Below are 15,346 nucleotides of genomic sequence, written 5' to 3' on the forward strand. Positions count from 1 at the left end.
GTATGATATACAGCTGCGTGAGGCGATCTGACAGCCGGGGGATACATATTTCACATCCCCCAGAATGTCATCCCAATCCTCATCCACAAGCCCAACGTCCACCTCCCATCTGGTCTTAGCAGCATAGGCCAAGGCCGTGACACCAGGGAGACGGATAGCGGCGTACAAGGTGGAGATTAATTTAGCTGGCTCAGTACCCGCAACTGTATCTACTATAGAGGGGACTGCCAAGGATGGGTTAGAGCTAATAAATTGGGTTTGTATGGCGTGGCGGAGCTGCAGGTATCTAAAAAGGAGACAGTTAGGGAGGGAAAATTCATCCTTGAGCATTGGAAATGTTTTTATTCCCATAGTAGTCATGACCTGATAAATATACAAGACCCCGAGGTGTATCCACACTGCAGGATCTGGAATGGACAGCAGTTCAGGTAGGTGCATGTTGAACCAGAGAGGCGTGTGGGAGTGGACCCGTGGGATCCCACGTTTTTTCAGTGCCACCCCCCCACCCTCCAGTGATGTGTCAGCATGTCTGCGTTATGGCGGGGGGAGCAACCCGTCAAGGGGGCCCTGACGACTGCCTTAAGGGGGGTGTGAGCTGGATTGTCAGGATGCCCACAGATTAATGCCCGATATCGTAGTAGTTCACTTGTCAAAATAATAAAAATGAGATAATTGGGAGGCAAGGTAGTACTCCTCAAAGTCTGGAAGAGCAGCTCCTCCCAGCATCACCGGATTTTTCAGGAGCTTCCAGGATAATTTATTTCTGCTGTGTCCCCATATAAATGAGTTAAGAACAGACTCAAAAGTTTTGACATTTTTTTGTGGTGTATATATAGGGGGGCATGCCACACGAGAGAGTATCTTTTTTTGGTCCGATAACCAACCATTCACAAAACACCCTGGCCTTGGGGGATTGGTATAGGAGTTGAACCCAATGAATAAAATTGGGGCCAAATCTCGAAAGGCACTCCCATAGGTAGTTCCACTCCACAGAGTCGAAGGCCTTAGCGGCGTCCAGAGCCACCACGACCTTCGACCCGATGTCATTGTGGGATCCCTGAATATTCATAAATAGACAACGAATGTTCATTGCTGTATTTTTCCCTGGCATAAAGCCTGTCTGATCTGGGTGGACTAGGGACATAATGACCTGGTTGAGGCGGGAGGCTAGGATCTTAGCTAATATCTTAATATCAATTTGGAGCAGGGAGATAGGTCTATACGATTCTGGATATTTAGGGTCCTTGCCAGGCTTGGGGATTACTACAGTTTGGGCCTCTCTCAGAGAGGGGTAGGGTACCTATATCGAACATAAATTTGTATAAGTCATAAAGTTTAGGGATAAGGATTTCCGAGTAAGTGGCGTAGAATTCAAGCGGTAAGCCGTCTAATCCTGGGGCCTTGGACGCTGCCAGGCAGGAGATAGCCGCAGAGGTATCTTCTATAGTAATAGGGGCTTCTAACAGTTCAAGCTGTTCATCAGCCAGTCTGGGAAATGCAACTCCCGCCAGGTAGTCCCTGGTGTCGAGGAGTGTGGGTGACCCGGGAGGTGTAAAGTGCACGTTAGAACTTCCCAAATTCCTCCGCCACTAGTTAAGGATCGGTGAAATCATTCCCCCGCGGATCCAACAACGACACTACCACAGAGGGACGCATGTCCAGATGGGCCGGGTATGCAAGTAGTTTGCCCGATCGCTCACCATACTCAAACACCCTCTGGTTTGCAAAAGAAAATGCGCTGGTTAGCTTTCTCAATGTGCAACTGGAAAACCTGTTGCGTCTGTACCCCAAGATTATTGTCTGTGCTGGGCGAAGGGTCCCGATGGAACGCCTCCTCCAGCACCTGTAAATGTTCCGCAGCCTGTTGCAGAATAAGTTTAGATGACCTTTTAACTCTATTAACGAGCGTGGAAAGGAGGGAGCTGGCATGCAGTTTAAACATCTCCCAGACCATGTCATAAGCAGCTGAGTGCCCGTTGGCTATGAAGTAATATTATAGTTCAGTGGGGATGTCTTCCTGGTCCCTCAGAGCTGTCAGCCAAAATGGGTTGAGCCGCCAAGGAGGAGCAGGTGAGACGCTCAGGAGCTGGAGCGCAACCCAGTACGGAGTGTGATCCGAAAGTATTCTCGGAGCAAAGCCCACATCCCCTAGTTTCGGAGTTAGGGACCTTGAAATTAAAATAAAGTCTATACGCGACAGTTTTGTCACTAGCCGAGAAGCATGAGAAGGCTTTAGCGCGTGGGTGTCTGTGGTGCCAAGTATCGACAATAGCAAAGTCGGTCAGCATGTGGTATAGCCTAGTGTGAGCTGGCAAGTCAGAGAAAGGGTCAGGTGCACCCATACGGTCCAGAGCAGGAGAGAGTCATATTAAAGTCTCCCATCCACACCGCTGGTACAGAGGGATATTGAGTCATAAAGGCAAGACCCTCTCTAATGACAAGTTAATTGTACGGGGGGGGGGGGGGGACATAGCAAGCTAGTATCAGGATAAGGGATCCATTAATGGTGGCATGTATAAACACATCTGCCCTGCTGGTCCGTCTGGAGTGACATTAAATCAAATGGGACACTTTTTGCAACCAGGACCGAAACCCCGCTGGAATACAAGGCGAGAGTGGCATGATAAGCCCAACCTATCCAAGGCTTTTTCAAAGAGGATTTTAAGTGACGCGTAACACGAGTCTCAACCAGTGCGATGACATCAGCACGCTGAGATTTAAGGAATGTCAGGACAGCGGTGTGCTTAATCTCATTACGTATGCCCCTGACATTCAACGTCAGGAATTTTAGGGAGCTCATGGTGGATATAGGGCGTGTGTAATAAACCGCAGTTGGACTAGGACCAGCCGAGCAGACACGGACAGATCCATTGGTGGAAACCTCTGTATCAGCCAATATCGATAGTGCACATGTGACAACATAGTACCTATAGCATAACCAAACATTTGGAGATAGGTTAGCAAATAAAAACAAATACCCACAACATTTCCCATCCCTCCCAGTCCACTGCCTCCCAAACTCGGCAAGGACATAATATCCCACAACCAGGTATCAATGGGGGACATCCAACGGGCAAGGCCCATTGGAGGCAAGGGACTTAATTTTAAGGGAGCATAGATGCCCATTAAAAAAAAAAAAAAAAAGGAAGAGGAAAAGGAACAGAAAACAGTCCGGCAAACGGACAAAGTTCACAAAAATCCTTCTCTGAGAAGCGCATGGGGTGTAGGAGCCACAACAGTGTGGCACCATTACAGTCGTGCAGGGAGAGGTCCTGTTTGCCAACGGAGCAATAATCAAGGTATAGCAGGAATCCACAGCATCAGTCAGCACGTTGTCTTCAGCCAGTCTCTTTCAGGCGCAGAGGAAGCTGAGATTATGGAACAAAATCACCCGAATGCGGCCAGAATATTGCAAGATCCGGGGTGGTATATATAAAAAGAAAAAAAGGGGGGGTGGTTGCCATTACTGTCCCCCCGCTCCTCTAGAAAACACACACACGCAATCTATTCATTAAGGGGGTAGACGTAGGTGAAAGACAAACCGCATTGCGGGGATAGGAGAGGAGCGGAAGGGGGGGGGTTAGAGCACTCAGCTTTCAGACAGCATGGTGCGTTCAGGCCCGGTGATCCCTCTGATCAAACCAGGTGGACGCCAGTTTGGGGTCCTTGAAGAAATGGGTTCGGCCGTCACACTCCACACGGAGCTTTGCAGGATATAACATGGCATATTTGAGGTGTAGAGCGCGGAGGCGACGTTTAACTTCCTGGAACCTGGACAGTTGTCGCTGCACCTCATTGGAGAAGTCCGAATTTCCCTTCTCTCTAGTCAGGCGGAGGATCTTGTCGCGATCTTTGAAATTTAAGAATTTCGCTATCATGGTATGCGGCGGAGCTCCTTCGGGAGGAGGCCGGGCAGGGATGCGGTGGAGCTCTCTCAACTGCAATCAGAGAGAATGCCTCTCTACCAAAATTGGTTGTCAGGAAGTTCTCAAGGAAGCTTGCCGGGTTGTTGCCCTCAGCATTCCTCGGGAAGGCCGATAAAGCGGAGGTTACATCTCCTTAGATGATTTTCCATGTTGTCCTACTTTGCACTAAGCTGCTGTAGCTGACGACGCACCTCATCAGTAGTATGTTGCAGGGGGTGCAAAATATCTTCAGCTCTGCCGATGCGGGTCTCCGCCTCCTCCACACGATCCCGCAGGGCGGAAAGGTCTTGTCTGATAAGAGAAACATCAATTTTGACCTCCTCGATTTTGGTGGTAAGCGTGCTCTGGCACATGGCAATGGCATCTAGGACCTTGTTGGTGACCGTGTCGGAGCGTTCCATATCCGAGGATGCGCCTGTGCCGTCTTTATCCCGCAGGTCTTCTCCAAGCCTGCGGTACTTGGCAAGTGTGTCAGCGGCTTCAGAGCTCTTTTTTGGTGGAGACATACTGCAGGAGAAGAGCAGGAGAATTCCCGGGTGTACCAAGATGGCCGCTGTTCACCAGGCAGGATCTTTAATATCCCCCCTCCTACTCAGTCCAGGGGTGTCCCAGAGGAGGCTGTGGGTGCCAGACAATCTGTGTCAATGTCCAGTGGCACTAAAAAGAAGGGGAGCAGTACAGGAGATATGCAATTTCTCAACACGGCAGTCACAGGGTGTAGCAAGATGGCTGCCGGGAGCTAGGCCGTGACTGCTGGACCCTCAGGCCTCCACCGACCAAACAACTGCCTCAGTATGTACCCCAGATCATCCGGTGGGCATAGGGGGCAATAAGCAGGCTCAGGGTTGCCCAGAGAGGGAGATAAAGCTGCCGGAGCGGCCGCCGGTTGAACCAAGATGGCCACTGCTCCGGGAGGTAGGCCAAGTCCCCAGTCTTTCCTGCACAGCAAGCTGGATGGGAGAGAAGAGCTGCGACGGCAGCCGTGGACGGCGCTTTCGAGCGCTGGATGGCTGTGCAGGGAGAGTAGCAAGGTCTCTGGCTGTGGTAGCAGGGAGAATTTCAGCAGGATATGCGGCAGGCTACAGTGGGCAAACGGAGGACTCACCACAGACGTCCTACTCCATTGCCATCCAGGCCACGCCCCCCCGTGGATCTACTATTTTGAGCCCAGGATCAGTTAGATCTATTGGTTTTTACTAAACCTACAAGCCTTAAATGACCTGAGTGGTGTATGCCTTTCCAGGTCATTATAACCTGGTAAGACTGCACATCTCTTTTCCATGTGTGTATTCTTCTCTGCAAGAACACATTGTGGTTGGACTTACTTGCCTATCCAGTTGGAACACCATTATATTTGAACTTGTGCACATTATTTTACACATTGTTGTGTAAATTTCACATTTACACAGTTTATCCAATTTCATTGTGGTGTAATTGACATTAATGACTTTTGGTTTTAGTGATTGATTTTTCTAGTTATGTTTAGTGACATATTTTCACTCGTTCACCCAATTAGCGCTGCATTTACAATTTACAATATTGACATATTGACCAGGCCAGAATTCAGTCAATGGTTGAGCCGATTACCCTTTTATGTGTTGATCTTATGCAAGTCCACCTAGATATATGAGGAATGGCCTGTTAATCAAAGGGTACATTGTTTAAATACTTAAGGATGATAAAGGACCATAGAAGAAGTATTTATTGATGTTAATTAGACTTGAGGGTGTATCCATGAGAAATGGTCAACCTAGGTGGTAGTTTTATGACTGCAGCTGTTTACAGCTAGGGGTCATCTGTCATTCTGAAACACAAAAGCAGACCGAAGGTCTAATAGAAATGGCCAATCGAATTGCTCAGTCCTCGTTACCCATGGGGGAGAAAAGGTGTACGAGGAGAAAAAAAAAAAAAAATACTGTTCTTTTTACTTGCATGTTCCCCCTCGGATCTACAGTGACTGCACTAATAAGTGCACTGGCCTTTAGTAAATAGACCCCATTGTATAGTTTTTTTTAATATAAAATCAGGCATTATACTACTTTCCTCTAGATAAAAATATTTTTTTAAATAGCAGCAGCATGTAGTTTGCAAAAGCATGAGTACTTACATTGTCAATTGTAGCTATGAACAGTAATGCTATAGAGGTTATGTGGAAGATGATAATAAAAGCCAAAACCACCAACATTTTCAATATGTTCTTCTAGCAGACAAGGAGGAACCTGCAAAATAAAAAGGCAATAATTAGCATTATGACCTAAATATAAGTCAAACCATGGATAAACAGTACAACCAAAACGTTTGGATGCGACAAGACAGTCTTCCCAACTCGGGTATTTCAGTTCTTAATGGGAACTAAAAAAATGAAACTGCAACCAGCTTTTATAATTTTCTAAGACTGCATTGGTAAAATTCTAGTTTCCAGATCTACTGACATGTTGTGGCAATTAAAATGCAGCACTGAATTTTATATGATGAAAAATATAGATGCAGTAAGAAAAGTGCACAAAAAAAAAAAAAAATAAAAAAAAAAATAAAAAAACACAACCACAGGAACCTGAGCACAAAGATCCCTCCAATAGAATCTCAAAGAAGGAAAAAAAAAAACAGACATGTGATAACCAATCATCATCCTCCAAAGAATGAAATCGCGTTCATCAGAATGACTTTACTGCAAACAAAAGTGCATATCGATTAAAAAAAACGTTGGGAGCAGACAAAAAACAAACAAACCCTTTAATGCCCGCACTAGTTTAAATGTTCATTAGATCTAGGGGTGCAGGTACTGGACTCCCCGATTTGGACACTTCCAGGGCTGTCCTCTAGTCTGGGCAGTTCCTCAACACAATGTATAACTGTTATTCCTGAATTGCATGTGATGGTGGTGAGGAATCTGTGGGGGACTGGTTCAACTGCCAGAGGAAGCATATAACCTTTGCTGTTGAGTAAAACTACAAAAAAATAAAAAAATAAAAAAAAAAAAATAAATAAAAAAAATCGCAATCTCGATTAAACCCTCCTCAATTTTTATCTGGCATCTCCACGATTCTATGTAACAAGTGCAGAGCCATTCTCTGCCGGCTTTCTTTTTCATTTTTTATTTGACAGATCTGAGTAAAGTTAATCACAACATTACTCAGCGCTGAAATGAAAACAAACCTTATGACATCATGGTTCTTTTTATATCAAAAGTGATAGTTATATAGTTGGTTCAGGTTGAAAAAAAAAAAAAAAAGACACAAGTCTAACCCGTGTGTGCTTTTATGTCAATATTACATTGTATATCCCTGTATGTTGTGGTCATTTAGGTGCCTAATAATTTCAAATAACTATCGATGCTCCCCGCTGAAACCACTGCCTGTGGAAGAGAATTCCACATTCTTACCGCTCTTACAGTAAAGAATCCTCTACACCAGTGGTTCTCAACTCCTGTCCTCAGGACCCACTAACAGACCAGATTTAAAGTATTACCTTGGGGAGATGCAGACTACAATACTGCAATCACTGAGCAGAAAATGATATCACCTGTGATGCATTTCAGTTATCTTGCAAACTTGACCTGTTAGCGGGTCCTGAAGACAGGAGTTGAGAACCACTGCTCTATGCAGTTTAAGATTAAACGACTTCTGTTCTAATTTAACATCTTTTTAAAAAATCCTTTGCAAAATAGTTTTATCCCTACTGTGGGGTCACCAGTATGGTATTTGTACATTGAAATCATATCCCCTCAAGCATCTTTTCTTCAGAGAGAACAAGTTCAGTGCTCGTAATCTTTCCTCATAACCAAGGTCCTCCAGTCCCTTTATTAGCTTGTTGCCCTTCTGTGGACTCTCCAGTTCAAGCACATCCTTCCTGAGGACTGATGCCCTGAACTGGACAGCATACACGAGGCGTGGCCAAAACAGTCTTGTAGAGTGGGAGAATTATCTCTGGAGTTAATCCCCTTTTTAATGCATGCCAATATTTTGTTGGCTTCACTTGCAGCAGCTTGGCATTGCATGCATTGCTGAGCCTGTCATCTACTAGGACTCCCAGGTCCTTTTCCATCCTAGATTCCCCCAGAGGTTCTCCTCCTGGTGAGTAGATTGCATTCATATTTTTGCCACCCAAATGCATTATTTTACATTTTCCTACATTAAACCTCATTTGCCCACCACATTCATTTGTTTAGATCTTCTTGCAAGGTTTCCACATCCTGTGGAGAAATTACTGCCCTGCTTAGTTTAGTATTGTCTGCAAATTGTCAGGAACCATGAAAAAAAAAAAAAAAAAAACACACACACACACACACACACACACACACACACACACACACACACACACACACACTTTAATAAAACGGTAAAGCTGGTAAACACAGTAAAAAACATAGCCAGGGTTCGGTAGCCAAATTGGGTTGTCAGGAAATCTGTGAGCCAGAGATAAACATAGTCAGAGGCAGCAGACAAGATCAAGAACCAGAAGGGATGTCAGCCAGGCAAGTCTTCAATAGGAACACAGCAGAGTGTCTCTAGATATGTTTTTGACCAGGGCAAATTGATAAAATTAAACCAGGCAGTTTAAACAGCCAGGAGGAGCTGGCTGTGGGCTTGACTGACGAGGAGATTAACGGGTGAGCCACTGTGGATCGATGAGTTCTGCCAATTAACCAACAGCTGAGCAACCTTACGCTGACAACACGCAACTTTATTTCCGGATCAATGGAAAAAAAGATCAACAACAACTTGAAAACTGCCTCAGATCTATAGAGGACTGGATGACCACCAACTCCCTCCAGCTGAACGAATCAAAGACAGAGCTTCTCATCTTACACCCAAATCATAACACCGCAACCAAAACCTCCTGGTCTCCACCAGCCGTCTTTGGGCCGACTATCTCCCCAAAGACCAAAGCGAAGAGTCTCGGGGTTATTTTAGATGCACAAATGTCAATGGATGCGCAAATAGGATGTGTAGTCAGTGGATCTCACCATCTGCTACGCATGCTTCGCAGACTCATCCCTTTTATCCCAAAGAATGACAAAGCAGTGGTAGTTGGAAAAATCATTAATTCACGACTGGACTACGCAAACTCGCTTTACATGGGATTACCACAATATCAACTTGCGCGATTACAACTGATCCAAAAACACGGCGGCAAGGCTGATAACAGGAAAAAAACCCTGGGAATCCATCTCTCCTTCGCTGAGGAGCTTACATTGGCTAACCGTAAAAAAAAAAAATCGGATCACGTTCAAGACCCTTTGCCTGACCCACAAATGCGTGCATAGAGAAGCTCCGCAATACCCAATGGAGAAAATAAATCATTACACACCAAACCGCAGACTTCGATCAGCCAACAAAAACCTCCTCCTCGTGCCCAAAGCCCGGTATAAATCCAAGAGGGATCGGAGATTCGCTGTCCAAGAGCCTCGGCTATGGAATGCTCTACCAATCAACATCCGCCTGGAAGAAAATCACCTGGCTTTTAGGAAAAAAACTCAAGACCTTCCTCTTTTAGCAGATGATCAAAGCTCGCCACAGCGCCTAGAGGCGATTCAGTTCACATTGTGCACTATACAAGTATTTCATTCATTCAACCTGAGCACAGAGAAGAAAGGACTGAGTCCAGCCCAGAGACAAATACCAAGATTGAGCTGTTTATCCTACAGGCCGTTTATGAATAAATTAAATAGCATTGGTCCCAGGACAGAACCCTAGGGGACCCTACTTTCCACACCGGACCATTTCGAGTATTCCCTATTTTTCACCACCCTCTGGACTCACTCCTGTAGCCAGTTTTCAATCCATGTACTCACCCTTTGGTCCATGCCTATAGACCCTCAGTAAAATTTTATGTGGAACTGTATCAAAATGCCTTTGCAAAATCCAGATACACCACCACTTCTGGCCTTCCTTTATCTAGATGGCAGCTCACCTCCTCAGATGGTTAATAGGTTGGTTTGGCAAGAACGCTTTTTCATGAATCCATGGCGATTACTGCAAATGATGCAGTTTTCAGTACTAAAATCTTGTATATAGTCCCTTATCATCCCCTCCAAGAGCTTACATACTATTAATGTTAGACTTAACGGTCTAATTCCCAAGGCATCTTGGCCCTTTAAATATTGGTGCTACATTGGCTTTTCTCCAATCTGCTGGTACCATTCCAGTCAGACTATTCGTAAAAAATTATAAACAATGGTCTGGCAATTCCTGTTCCTTAAGGATCCTCAGGTGCAAGCCATCTGGTCCTGGTGACTTATTAATGTTAAGTTTTTCAAGTCCATTTCTAATGCCATCCTCTGTTAGGGATGAACTTTGGTCTGTAAATGAGGGCAGTTTAACCCCTTAACAGACCAAGCCTTTTTCTGACACTTGTTGCTTACATGTTAAAAATCAGTATTTTTTGCTAGAAAATTAGAACCCCCAAAACATAATATATACATACAATAATAATAAAATATATCCCCCACACACACGTGCACACAGTATCACAAAATTTATTACACCCATCGCATTTTTTGTAAATTATTATTTCATGTGACTGGACAATATTCTTATAGCCTAGGCCATCTTTCTGTAAAGCAACAATTCTTTTTTTCAGATCCTCAGAGTTCTTTGCCATGAGGTGCCATGTTGAACTTCCAGTGACCAGTATGAGAGTGAGAGCGATAACAAATGTAACACCTGCTCTCCATTCACTCCTGAGACCTTTGACCTTTTTTTTGTAAATTTCTAATGATCTTACTTCTCAGAACATTTTCCTGTTCCATGCTGCCCTTCTTCCCCCCTTTTTTCATTATTTTTGTATTTTTTTTTAAAATACAACAATGTGAATTCTATATTACAGGTAATAAACCGACATAATTAATGTCGATTTAACTGTTAACCTGTTTAATATGGCTAGATTGACCTTTTATCAGGGTCTAGCTACAGGATGAATGAATATACCTTATATTATATAGGATTAGGTTTTAGTACATGTTACTTTAAAATCTTTTCTTCATTAGAAGGTGTACTCTGATATTGTCTGGCGTTTGGGTACTCTACGGCAGTGGGAGGATCGGAACTCGGCACCATGTGGCTGCCCAGCGTCACAGACTGCACCTTTGTTGCAGATGTGGTGCAGGCATCGGCCCATTAGGAGGAGCTCTTGTTGCTGCCTCTCTGACCTGTCACTCCATGCGCTCTGCTGCTCAGCACGGTATGTGATCACACGCAAGCACGTTTCTTGGCCGGGCGCATGCACAGTGATACAGCGGCCAGCTCGGATGACGTCACATCGGCTCTATGCCGATTGGGTGACTACGGGCGGGACGTTTATACAAATAGCACGCTCTGCGCGAGCTCTGCACAGCTGCTACATATGGTGCTCTCTCCATCATACGGATGTTCCTATTCAAAAGGCTTTACAGGTAAGCTGTAGGTAACATGTTTAAATACTGTCCTTGCTAGTATAACGGATGTTTGGCTTATGGTTTATTACTGTCAATTTCAGACGCCCTGACGGTTCTGTACCAACTACCTAGTGGTAGGGTCATCTTCCCCTCCCTATTGCAATGATTTCATGATTGGCTACATCTCCCTTCTATGTAAATATAAGGGGACTACATTTCATTGTGTTTGGCTTTTGTTTTCGGTGAGTGTCTCATCAATTGATTGTTTATTAATTACCAAATTTGTTTATACTGGGATAGCTGGTTGCTAATCACTTTTGGTATTTTGTGGGCTAAGTGAGAATATAATGCACCCATGGCATGTTTATATACATGCTTCATAAGGAGAATTGAATAATAAGAATAAAAAAATATAATTATATTTAGGATATGGCTATAAATAAAAGCAAATACAACAAATTTCTCTTCTATAGGCCACCTCTATGATTCAGACTACCATGGGCTGAGGTTTGATTTATAGTTTGTGAACTTTTTGTGATCTGGCTAATTGGGCCCAATTTGGACATTTTCACTTGGGGTGTACTCACTTTTGTTGCCCATGGCTTAGACATTAATGGCAAAGTGTAGTTTCTTCAGTGTTGTCACATGAAAAGATAATAAAATATTTACAAAAAATAGGATTTTTGTACTCATCGTAAAATACTTCTCTGTAATTCACCGACCGACACAGCTACTCGCTGTAACTAAATGGGTTGCTTAGCCTGCCAATAGGAGAACTAGGCAAAATTGTTAAACAATACACAGAACTTTTAGTCCCGCCCCAGGGGGGTGGACCCTGTGCTAACAACCCTCTCCGCTGCTCCCAGCAGATTCAGTTTTTATTTTGCCTAGCAAGGTGAATGACCTAGGAACCCTGCAGGCCCTTTTGGTCCATGTTTTTGCTGCAGGTTTGATGTTTTTTGCGCAAGATAGAAGATCCCAGGATCTTTCAACTGTGGGCTGGGTTACACAGAACTTTTAGTCCTGCCCGGGGGGGAGGGGCAGACCCTGTGCCAACAACCCTCCCTGCTGCTCCCAGCAGATTCAGTACGTCAACAAGCAGTATAAATGTAGAGAAAAGGAGGGGTGGGTGCTGTGTCGGTCGGTGAATTACAGAGAAAAGGATTTTACGGGGAGTACAAAAATCCTATTTTTTCTTACATTCACTGCCCGACAGCTCCTCTCTGGCACTGCTTGGGGACCTCCCATTTAGTTACAAACAAGGGGTGGGAAAAAACAGCATTAAAACTACATCCACCATGGCAAGTGGGAACTAGTGAAACTAAACCCACAAAAAAACGGCAGTGTACGGAACAAAAACACGGCCATAACCGGGCATTCTCAGCAGGAGAAATCCCCAACACTGCAACCTTCTTGCGGAAGTAATGCAACAGTGCATTAACAAACAGTACTGCGTTTTCATTGAAAAACAAAAACTCAATTGCAACTACACGGCCACCTGCAAAACTTTGCGGCCAAAACAGGCATCAGCCGATGCACTGACATCTATCTTGTAGAACTTGGTAAATGTATGGACAGACGACCAGGTTGCCGCCTTACACACCTGAGCGACAGATGCTTTGTGTTGGAAGGCCCAAGACGTTCCGATTGTTCTTGTAGAGTGGGCTGTGACTAGAAAGGGGGGAACCTGCCCCTTCAAGGTGTAGGCTTGGACTACAAACTGTCTGATCCACCTGGAAATGATGGTCGACGAGACCGCCATGCCTTTCTTTGGACCAGCCACCAAAACAGTGAGTCTGACTTCTGAAAGGGAGCCGTGGCAGACAAGTACACCTAACCACATTGAGAGTGTGAAGGGCCACCTCCTTGGGGTGCTTCGGCTTAGGACACAACGATGGTAATACAATGTCCTCATTGATATGAAAAGCCAAAACCACCTTTGGTAGAAAGGACGGTTGCGGATGATGAGATAAGGCGACTTGCAGGACAAGGCCACCGATTCTGAAACCCTCCTGGCCGATATGATGGCCACTAGAAAGACCATCTTCTGTGAAACGGTCAATAGGGGAATCTCCCTGATATCCTCAAACGGCGGCTTCTGAAGCGCCGACACCAGGTTCAAATTCTATGGGGGTAAAGGTTGACACACCGGAGGGACTACATGTCATACTCCCTGAACAAAGGTACTCACTAATGAGTGAGACGCCAGGGGTCGCTGAAAAAAAATAAATAAAATAAAAAAATAAAAAGACAGCCAGGGCTGAAATTTGCCCCTTAGCTGAAGAAAAAGCAGGATCCTGGATATAGAAAAGGAGCGCGGACGCCACCCTTTCTCCTCACACATGGAGATTTAGGCCTTCCAGGTACGATGGTATATGTTCCGTGAAGATTTCCACGCCGCGTCCGACAGACCCCGGTTCCTCAGCGACTGGCTCTTAATAGCCATGCCGTTAAAGCCAGCGATGGTAAAGCAGGGTGAAAGATTGGACCTTGAGATAGCAGGTCCTCTCTCAGTGGCAATCGCCAGGGAGCATCTGCCACCAGACACACCAGGTCTGCATACCAGGGCCGCTGAGGCCAATCTGGGGCAACCGGAATTACTGGAATCCCCTCGGCTTCCACTCTGCGAAGCAGACATGGCAACAGTTTCAGTGGAGGCAAGGTGTAGATCAGCTGGTACTGATCCCACGGAGCCACCAGCGCGTCTGACACGTCCTGCCCAAGGATCTCATCCTGTACACGAATCTCAGCACCTTCCGATTGAGACGGGAGGCCGAGAGATCTACATCCGGTGTGCCCCATTTCAGGCACAGCAGCTGGAATATCTCCGGATGCAGCGCCCATTCTCCTGGGTCCAGCATCTGACTCCTCAGATAGTCCGCCTGCTAATTTTCAACCACCAGGATGTAAATGGCTGACAGGTACCGAACATGTCGCTCTGCCCACCGAAATATGTGAGCGACCTCCCGAGCAGCGGCTGAGCTTCTTGTTCCCCCTTGGTAATTTATGTACGCCACAGTCATGGTGTTGTCTGACTGAATCCTGATCGGACGCCCTTGAAGACTCATCGACCAAATGTGGAAGCACAGTCTGATCGCCAACTTGGATTCCTCCCGTGACCAGAGGCCCTGAGCCAACTGAATCCCCATCACTCCACCCCAGCCAGACAGACTGGCGTCCGTAGTGATCACCGTCCATTTCGGAGGAACGAACGATTTTCCAGACTGAATCACCGGGGATCTCAACCACCAGATCAGGGAGTCCCATTTTGTAAATATCTCCTTCTGCAGGACTCTGGTGTGGAACTGGGCATAAGGTACTGCCTCAAAGGAGGCCACCATGAGTCCCAGTACTCGCTTGCCAAAGCGAAGTGACGACCACTTGCGGTTCATCAGTAGATTGACCGCAGATCTGAGTCTCAGCAATTTGTCTGAGGGGAGAAAAACCCTCGCTTCCCTGGAGTCCAACAGTAACCCCAGGTACTCCAGAAGCTGAGTTGGTACAACCACCGACTTCTTTAGGTTCAACAGCCACCCAAATTCTCGCAGAGTCTGCATGGTGATCGCCACATCCTCCTCTAATTCTGAGGTGGAAGATGCTCTCAGGAGGAGATCGTCTAGGTAACCCACGATCGCGATCACATGCTGCCTCAGCAACGCCAATACTGGAGCCAGTACTTTGGTAAAGACTCGGGGGGCTAATGCCAGGCCAAAAGGAAGAGCCACAAACTGGTAGTGGGCTTCCCCTACTGCCAAACGCAGAAATTTTTAATGCCGAAGGCATATGGGTATGTGCAGGTATGCATCCTGAATGTCCAAAGATGCCAGGGAGTCCCCTTGATGGAGTGCAGAGACTACTGAGCGAACTGATTCCATTCTGAACCTCTGCACTTTTACAAAGTGATTGAGGGCTTTTAAGTACAAGATTGGACGTACCCCTTCCTTCTTTGGAACCACAGATTTGAGTAGAACCCCTGGAAGCGTTCCAATTTCCCAGAACTGGTACAATCACCCCCTGATTCAGCAAGTCCCTTACTGCCCCTAGC

The 15,346-nt window shown here is 45.7% G+C and overlaps 1 protein-coding gene across 2 annotated transcripts in view; it reads right to left on the reverse strand.

Moving 5' to 3' along the window:
• Positions 1-15,346, reverse strand: part of EMP2 (epithelial membrane protein 2) — a 336,071-nt gene that overhangs the window by 128,305 nt on the left and 192,420 nt on the right. For both annotated transcript variants that reach the window (XM_077448853.1, XM_077448854.1), the window contains exon 2: positions 6,034-6,145. In XM_077448853.1, coding sequence (XP_077304979.1) covers positions 6,034-6,111 — 78 coding nt within the window. In that variant the 5' untranslated portion in view covers positions 6,112-6,145. The remainder of the gene's footprint in view (positions 1-6,033; positions 6,146-15,346) is intronic.

The sequence above is a fragment of the Lithobates pipiens genome, unplaced genomic scaffold (assembly GCF_037356315.1).
Source record: "Lithobates pipiens isolate NorthernLeopardFrog02 unplaced genomic scaffold, aLitPip1_a1.2 Scaffold_22, whole genome shotgun sequence".
Classification (NCBI taxonomy): domain Eukaryota; kingdom Metazoa; phylum Chordata; class Amphibia; order Anura; family Ranidae; genus Lithobates; species Lithobates pipiens.